A 9,574-nucleotide genomic window follows, 5' to 3' on the forward strand; every position below is an offset into this window, starting at 1 on the left:
AAGGACCCTCGGGCCGAAGCGATGGAAGCCATGTCCCTTGATTGGAACAGATGGAACCACATCTATCTGTTCCCACCAACCAACCTCCTGCTGAAGGTCCTCAACAAGCTGAGATCCTTCAGAGGAACAGCAGCAGTAGTGGCCCCCAAATGGCCCAGAAGCAATTGGTTCCCTCTAGTTCTAGAACAAACTGAAGCTGTTCCCTCTACTGAACCCAGTTCTATCCCAACTGGTTCAGAAGTCGACTGTCTATGCTTCATCCTTGAGAACCAAAAATCTACATCTCATGATTTTCTCGCCTTAGCAGCCAAGAAAAGGTTTGGGATCTCAAAAGACATCGACTTTATAGAAGAATACAAGTCAAAGTCAACTAGAAGACATTACGAATCATCTTGGAAGAAGTGGGTTTCCTTCGTGAAAACAATGAAACCCGCAAAAATTTCAATAGATTTCTGCCTCTCCTTCTTCATCTACCTTCATGAACAAGGCCTAACTTCCACTACAATAACTGCGTGTAAGTCAGCTTTGACTAGACCTCTTTACGCCTTTCAGGTGGACCTTTCAAATGAAATCTTCAACAAGATTCCGAAAGCATGCACTAGACTCAAACCAGCAACCCCTCCAAAGCCCATATCATGGTCCTTGGACAAAATCTTGCACTATGCTTTGAATTTGAACAATGATTATTGTACCCTAAAGGATCTAACACACAAAGTGGTATTCCTGTTCGCTATAGCCTCAGGGGCTAGAGTTAGTGAAATAGTGGTCTTATCCAGGAACAAAGGCCATATTCAGTTCACAGAAGAGGGAGAACTGAACCTTTTTCCCGATCCTGCCTTTCTTGCCAAAAACGAGCTTCCCATCAAAAGGTGGGGTCCTTGGAGAATCTGCCCTCTGAAGGAAGATGTCTCTATGTCCAGTAGAGTGTCTTAAGGTCTATCTTCGAAGAACTTCAGACTTCAAGGAGGGACAGCTCTTCCAAGGCGAAACCTCAGGATCAAACCTATCCCTAAAACAACTGAGGGCAAAACTCACCTACTTCATTCTCAAAGCGGATCCTGACAGTACACCTTGAGGTCACGATCCTAGAAAAGTTGCTTCCTCTTTGAACTTCTTTCAACACATGGACTTTGATAGACTCTGCTCATATACGGGTTGGAAATCATCCAGAATCTTCTATAAACATTATGCGAAGCAAGTGCACGAGATAAAACACTTTATGGTGGCGGCAGGTAGTGTTATAAAACATGTCGTCTAGTGCTGCGATGAACAGTGGATTGTTTTGGGACTTAACAGTGTATTGGGTGAACAGGTATTAGCACCTCCGAGTGTAATAGCTTTTAGTAAAAATCACTATGGTGATTTATGGACTTCTATATAGGTGCAGAATCTAACCAATAACACCAGTGCCGTGTGAACATTTGTACACAGTGTTGAAACGTATCCAACATCTAAGTGAAATCAAACAGTTAATTTAACAAAATTGAGTGGCATTTACCAATGAACTAATATATGTATTTTCTTCCCTTACAGGTTATAAAATATATATACCAAGATGTTCAAATATGTAGGCTAGATTCCTTCTAATGATACATTTTAAATTGTTTTATATTTTGTCTATAAAAATAAAAAGACATATAAATGTATCTGCGTCTTATTCGCCCCTGAGAGTACGAATAAAATTGTCTAGAGCCTTTTATTTTTCCTAAAATAAAATTCTTGTAAGTAAGATCTCTGAAAGAACAACCTGGTAATCTCTACAAGTTCCATCTTGTTCCAACAGAAATACAAACTTTGAAGCCTTATAGTCGAAGTCGACAATTTCCCTGCAGGGGGCAGGAAGCCCCAAGTTAGTTCCAAACTTAGCAGATATGACAAATAACGGTAATGTCATATATATAAGGTCTAGGAGACTATATAAGGAACTCATTCAAAGTAAAGGCACTTACACAAACCCACAGATATAGTACTTTCAAGTAATTCTGTGGTAAACTTCCATCAGGACGACATGGCAGAGCCCAAAAAACAGATTTTGAGAAAAGCGAAAAATCTATTTTTGGGTGATATGGCCATGTCGATCTGATGGAAGGTTCCTTTAGGCAGCTTTCGAAGGGATATTTGGCTAGAGTGATACTCCCAGAGAATTAACCATAGGTCTCCAGAATTCTAACTCTTGGCTGAGTATCCTTAATATAACTCTTAAGGATATCGCATAAAATCAGGGGACGTATTTCTTGATACGACACATGGCAATCTTCACCCCGAATAGATTTTACTCTTAGAGGGGGAAGAGTGGCGAAATGAAGGGGAGCCGTTATCAAGGTTACCCGGTGGATCCCCTCCCAGTACTACTACGGCGTATTATTCCTTGTTGCATTAGCCGCAGATAGAGTAGTTTTGGGTGGGGTCTTTCATTACGAAGTTGTTGAGAGAGTGGAAAATGGCTGTCTGCTAAAGAAGGTGATGAATGCAAGAGTTGATGGGAGAAGTACAAGAGGAAGGCCAAGGTTTGGGTGGATAGATCGAGTGAAGAAAGCTCTGGGTGATAGGTGGATAGATGTGAGAGGCAAGAGAGCGTGCTAGAAATAGGAATGAATGGCGAGCGATTATGACTCGGTTATGTTAGGCTCTGGTGCTTCCTCTGGTTGCCTTGGATGACTGCGGAGTGAGCAGCAGTAGGGGGTTCAGCGTAATGAAGCTTCATCTGTGGTGGAGGTGGATAACGGGGGAGGGTGGGCTGTGGCACCTTTGCAGTGCCAGCTGAACTCGGTTGAGTCCCTAGTCAGGCTGAGAGGAGAGTAGAGAGAAAAGGTCACTTTTTTCATTTGTTTGATGCCGGCTACCCCCCAAAATTGGGGGGAGAGCCTTGGTATATAGATAGATTTTCATTTCTCTAGTTGGATTGCAGCTTCCCTTGTAATAATAAAGGTGAATTAAAAGCAACAATGAATTGTGTTGATGGCATTCTAGTCTTCAAGTAGGCTTTCATTTTCAGGTAGCAGTCTTGGACTGGACTTATTATTTGTTTAAGTGCTACTTTTTTTCCCTGTTGTATAAGTCTTTCAAGTTATTTCTTACATTTTGTAACTTTTTTTCTTTTAGTATTTCTAAACTGAACTAGAATGTATATATTATTTTTGTATTCCACAGTCAGTTGAAGAAACAAGAAAGTATACAGATAGCTCTGGTCGGGAAGAAGTAATTGTAACACACACACAACCACAAGATGGAACACCTGCTGGATCACTTTTACATCCAGGTAAGACTGGTTTATGCCTTAATTTGAATTAGCCTTACTTTTCCACTGTAATTGATTCTTGTATACCAGTAGTTTTCTGCATACTGTGCCATTTTCTTCATGCAGCCCATTATGGGGACTAGAGATGAGATTGTGTTCCAGTTTATCAGCAGTAACTACCATAAAACAGTTTGGTAGTAGGTAATAAGAAGTCTGCCAAAACTGATGGAATTATCTCTTGGAAGATAGCTCTAGGACCACGAAATCACAGAGAAGAAAATCATACTTATGGAGAGTATGTGGTAAAATATGTATTCATAGTACTAATTTGACAATCTCTGCCTTGGCCTGTTTGGTGTTATATGTTAATTGAAATGAAGCTGTAACACATGAAAGTGTGACCAAAATGCCAATCATAAAAGAACTGGAAATCAAGGATATAGAGAAGATGGTGAAAGCCCTTGGATTTGATTAACTTTCAATCCATCCTCTTCAGAAGAGAAACAAATGGACTACTACTGGTATTAGATTAATTTTAAAGGGTATTGAGTGTAAGAATATAAAAGTGACTATATAATAGACAAACCTCATTTGTTCCAACACAAATACAAACCATAGTTCTTTACATAGAAGTTGGATTCAGCGTAAGCTTGTGTTCTGGTCATGAAAATTTTGAGAGAGATGGCAACCAATTTCCCGGTAGTAATGGATGGTGGGGGAGAAGCCTGATCCTCTCACTCACTTACACATCAACCACTTTTGATTTGGCCTCAGTAGAGCAGACATCTCTGCTGCCTCCCGGTTTTCTCCTCAAAGGCTATGCTGCCTTTTTCTTCTTTTTGCAGGTATGACTGTGCATTTCTCTGAGGAAACAGTATGTGGGATTGTCTGGAAACGACTGGCAGCACCTAGTGCTTCTTGGAGACTGATTCCCACCAGCTTTACCTCCTCGTGCAGAGGACATTCCTGCACAGAGGCCTCTCCATGTGTCAAGTATGAGGAGTGGCCATCCTCCCAGTGGGAGTGGCTCCACAGGAGGAGGAAGATCTCCTGAATGTAAATCTGTGTTTGCTCAATCCCTTGAACTGTCGAGTGTGGCCCACGTATTGTCAAGTATACTGCGATTTAATTGGTACCGCTTTCAATGTGATGTTACGTTTATGACTTTAATGCACCTCCCTATTTAGATTGTAAATTGAACTTTAATGTAGAGGGGGTAGAGGGAAATTATATTAAAGTAAAATTTCATCATAACTAAATTATATATGACATTAAAATTAATAATAAATTTAATATTTAAATTTCTAGGAATTGGGATTGTGAAGAGTAGAATAGAATTTAGTAGTAGTCTATTTTTTGTTATAGATGATTTAGGAGTTTATTAAGATGATGTAGAAATATGAGTTAATACAGTACTTTGTTGTGAAGTTGCCGAAATAAAACATAATTAATGGAATACATGAAAACAATATAGTGTGTTAGTAGGTGACAGCATGTTGGTAGTGGTTAGTTGATTTAAGGGCACCAATATTATGTGTTTTTTAGCTTTTTGCGCGAGTCTATGTTACCTATTCTCTGTGATAACAGTGGGCTGACTGTAACAGCAGTTTGAACTTTAAAATACCCGCAGCCTTGAATCCTGGCATTGTCATTTCCTCATGAGTGATATGATTTTTTTTCCAGAAGAGGCCCATTTTATTGATGTTAAAAATCTGTTGAGGGGTGTAATCTATTACTTTTTATTTTTTGAAGCATATCCAGGAACTTTCCTGGTGTTGCTTTATCCTAACTCACTACATAATGTATGGCTGTTGTGCAAATGGGCACATTTCTTAGCAATGAGACTACCCATAATATCAGAAAAGGTTTCGTCAGCAGTGTCTTCCCCTTCGCTGGTCTTTAGATCCTCAAAATAGGCTTCTAGCCTTCCCTTGTGTGAACATAGGGGTAAGGTGTTGTCTGTCTCTGCCGCAGGTGTTCAATCCATGTGCACTGAATTTTTTCCATCTTCTTTATCGGCTTGCTCCTTGCTAAATATTGTCGATATCATAGGTACTGAAGCCTTCAGTGTTCCATAATACAGTCTTTGTTCTTGTAAACAGTACCTACTATTAAACGATTCATGTACGAGGCCTTCAATGTTCCATAACATGACCGTTGTTCTTGTAAATCGTACTTGCTGTTGAACTCATATACAAACCTGCAGCATTCACCATCTGTTCACCACAATCTAGTTCTTAGCACTACCATTGTCACCACTTGCTGTAAGTTTGTGGATGGAGTAATTTTATAAATATAAAAAATATTGTACAGTTTCACAAAACAAAATATTGTGAACAGCTGGAGAGCACCTTCACTATTGTAACCAAACTGACTTAGCAACGCTGGTAGTAATGGTTTGTGGCCAAACAATGTACAGTACTATGCAGACGGTACTAGATTCAACATTTTTTATTTATTGTTACGGGAGGCATGTTCACCATTTCATTCCCGAGGTGAAGTACTGCCTGAACAAAGGAGTTCTGATTCTCTTAATCTTGGCTTATGTCTCAAGGCATCCAACCAATGTTGAGGTGTATCTACCAAGCAATTTTTAGGTAGGATAGTGTGTGTATATATGTCAACTTCTTATAAGCTTTTACATTGTGGTTTCTGGAAAATATAAGTAATAGTTAGTTAACTTTTAATACTTTACTAATAGCCTCAATTTGAATAGTGTGTGGTAAGGCATTTGTGAAAACTTAGTTATATGCTATAATTTGAAATTGAAATTCTATATCATATACTGTACATTATTTTATTTTGCAGTTTTGTTTTAGTGTATCACTTTTCTTAGTATCAACATTTTAACAATTTTATTCTACAGGAGACCAAGGATTTTTGAATGGACAGAACAACCCTGATCTACCTAATCATCACTTCATGTCATCACTATTTTCATGGTTTTTCACACGATAGCTTGAGGCTGTCTGAAAGTGTCAAAATTTTCCCCGTATTGTCTCAACACTGAACACCATATCTTGAAATTCTCATTAAAAACATATCTATTCAGGAGGCTTTTAAAAGGAATTTATAGATTTTTTTATATATTGCAATGTTCAAGTAGTCTTTGATTTGTACATTTCACAACATAGGCAAGTGTTCAGTTTCACATGCCAGGCTTAAGTTTCCATTCACCTCTTTGATGCATGTGCCCCTTGCAGTCATTCATTAATTTTGAATGGTAATATTAAAGGTTGTTTTGCTACAGCCCTGTTGAGGTTGTATGTTGCATTAGCACTTATCTATTAAATTTTACACACTATACAATTGTAAATAGGAGAATGATTAAGTATATCCCAACTTTATTTTATATCAGAAATAGTGTAAATATATATAGTTGGCTCTATGTAGGTATTCAAAGGCAAGTTACCTTTGTTGCATCTGAAACATTTTGAGTTCATGCTTGAAGAAAATTAACTGTTCTAAACAATTGTTTTCTCAGGTTCAATGTTCACACAAATATTTATATATTTCATAGATAATACCCGATTTGTATTATGATTTGAAATTTTACATTTTATTGATCTTGAAATTAATTTTTTTTTTATAAGACACTGATATCTTTAGGAATTGTTGCAGCTAATTCTTCAGATTATATACAATATGTACTGTATATATTTCTATGAACCTCCCCTGATGTTCATATTGCTTCTTCTCCAGACGCTTGGTTTAATCAAACTTTACTGATAAAATATTTAAATTTTCCCCTTTTCTTCCCTTCAGTAAACATATGCACTTAGAAAAGGAAGGGGCATTCTACCAGCAAGCGGTAACTGACATGCCATTCTGGAGAAGGAAGGGGCATTCTAGCAGCTAGTGGTAACGGACACGCCGTTCTCTATATCTCCTCGGTTTCTTCCGTCGTCTGATACGGAACGACCTACTCTAGATTTGCTTGATACTGCTCATTAAGGTGTCTTCCCTTAGGTTTCATAGCAGTTACTGTATGGCATGGGCATGATTTCTGGAAGTTCATTATCCACGTTGCTTTGATGCATAGTGTCGAGTAATATTGTACTTTACATAATTTAAAGTTGTGAAAAGTACGTATCTCTCAAAGTACCTCTTAGGAAAATATTTTCTAATAGCTGCCGACAAAGTTAACATTACAAAGCGCTAAAGGGAACTTGCTGTTAGTTCAGTGAAAAAGTCAAGGAAAGACTACGTTGTTGATTGTAGTATGGACGACAATGATAACCCTACACCATTAGAAAAATCCCCTAAGCGGCCAACTTTTTATTGTAATTGGAACTACATAAGCTCATGACATTGCTAGCCTCCTTTGTTAAACTTCAGAAGACCTAATATCCCTCTTATTTGCATGTAAGCACTCCTAAATTACATCGTACTGTATTATGAAAGTGGATAACGGCATGTTGCATGATTCCCTTAAAATTTGTTGGGTTGAATAAAGTTTCAACTAAACTCCTTACTTTGCATAATTTTTCCTTTGGCAATGTGTTGCGTTCACTTGCAAGGTCAGCCACTAGCTCATCACAGTTAATTCAAGCCAGGAAATTGGCTGTATTTCCCTCGAATCAACCTATAGTACAGGAAGATAAGGGAGGCAACCTTGGAGATGGGGAATTAAGGCAAGTTTGAAAGCTTCTAAATCTGTGGAAATATCCTCTTCCAAGACTTGTTATATTCCTCAGTTAACTGTTAAGCCTTCTACAATACAAAGATGCTCCGCCTGGTATAAGACTCAGTTGTTGCATAATGGCTTCCACTTTGATTTCCAGTCTTGAGCCCTTTCTTGCACCTCTAATGAAATTCTTTTAATACGTTTTGCAAGTTGACTAATGAAAGAAATGCTCTTCGTGGGTAATCAAGAGGGAGTGTTCTTGAATCAGTGGATTAAATTTTTAGTTTTTATTGAGATTTAGTGAGCTTCCCTGCTAGGTTTGTTAGCATTCTTATGGAGGGAAAATGCTGTGTTGTAAATTAATAAAAACACCTTCCTTTGAGATTGTGATAAGTGCTTATTGCATTTCAAGTTGTCAACCCTACTGAAGTTGTTAGTTTTTTGCATAAGGAAACCACTCTATTTCAAATACCATTGTGAGGAGAATGATGTTGTAAATAGAAAGATTGACATTAAGTTTTCAGAACAGCCAAAAAAAGCAAGACAAGTTAATTATGAACACATTCTCTATAAGTGGTCTTTTAGACACCTAAAATTATAGATATATGAACCGGAAAAGGTAGCCTGGATCTCTATTCTCGATAACGTAAGTACAGTACTGTACTTCCAATCCTCTACTTATGCCTTATGTGCCAAGATGTTAGCTAGATATTATAGTACTCCTCTCATGAAATGAGAACACTGTCATTCCCACCAATTGTCATGGTTCAGCAGTTGTTAAACAAGTTTAGGATTTCTGCAAATAGCAGAAGGATGCCAATAGATTTTCTGACCACAGAAGGCATAGTTCACTAGCACCTGTCGTCGAAGTGTCCAAGAAGATTGCCGTACAAAGCCAATACTATATGTAAAAATAACGCCTAAAGGCGATTCGTCCAAACTCATCCGTGTTACACCTGACAGAAATGGAGAGCATGCACCGTGCCCTCAGAAGCAAAGGTTTTCTTAAACTGTCCATTATAGGTTCTATAAGATAATCTACCAATATTCTCTTACAAAGACAATTGAATGTTTATTTTGATTGGTGCAAAGCTAAGACTTCTTTCAATAACTATATAGCTTGATTAGTTAAATTTTAAGTAATTTTTTATGATAAACATTCAATTTCAGCTATTAAAGGATTTAAACTCATGTATTATATCAATTATTTAAATGTTACTTTTCTGAAATTTGGTTGTTTTACAAAATTTAAAAGTCTGAATTTTTAACAGTTGAAATATATCTCTTGAATATATCATGGTTAAAACCATTTTACTATTGGCATTAGTTTTGGCTAAACACATAAGTGGGCTACAAACACTATTTGTCAAAGCAAACTTTGGCGAACACTATCATTTTATCTTTGTCTTCCTTCAGAGTAAAAAATTTATTATTATTATTACTAGCTAAGCTACAACCCCAGATTAATAAGCAGGATGTCAAAACTTAGAGCTCTAAGGCCCCAACAGCAAAATAGCCAACAGAAAAAAAAAGAAAATAAATAAAATAGAAGAGAAGTAATGAGAAATTGAAAATATTTTAAGAACAGTCTAACAGCAATAAAATAATCTTTCATATATATACTATAAAAACTTGCAAAAAACAAGAGAAATAACTAAGAATAGTGTGCCCGAGTGTACCTTCAAGCAAGAGAACTGCTCCAAGACAAT

The 9,574-nt window shown here is 37.4% G+C and overlaps 1 protein-coding gene across 3 annotated transcripts in view; it reads left to right on the forward strand.

Moving 5' to 3' along the window:
* LOC137657692 (HCLS1-associated protein X-1-like) overlaps nucleotides 1-9,314 on the forward strand; it is a 96,727-nt gene extending 87,413 nt beyond the window's left edge. For 2 of the 3 annotated variants that reach the window (XM_068392114.1, XM_068392095.1), the window contains exons 8-9: nucleotides 3,151-3,259; nucleotides 6,105-9,314. In XM_068392114.1, the coding sequence (XP_068248215.1) occupies nucleotides 3,151-3,259; nucleotides 6,105-6,196 (201 nt within the window). In that variant the 3' untranslated portion in view covers nucleotides 6,197-9,314. The remainder of the gene's footprint in view (nucleotides 1-3,150; nucleotides 3,260-6,104) is intronic. The other variant, XM_068392104.1, reaches the window with a different exon arrangement.
* Nucleotides 9,315-9,574: the final 260 nt, after the last annotated feature.

Source organism: Palaemon carinicauda, chromosome 1 (assembly GCF_036898095.1).
Source record: "Palaemon carinicauda isolate YSFRI2023 chromosome 1, ASM3689809v2, whole genome shotgun sequence".
In the NCBI taxonomy this organism is placed as follows: Eukaryota; Metazoa; Arthropoda; class Malacostraca; order Decapoda; family Palaemonidae; genus Palaemon; species Palaemon carinicauda.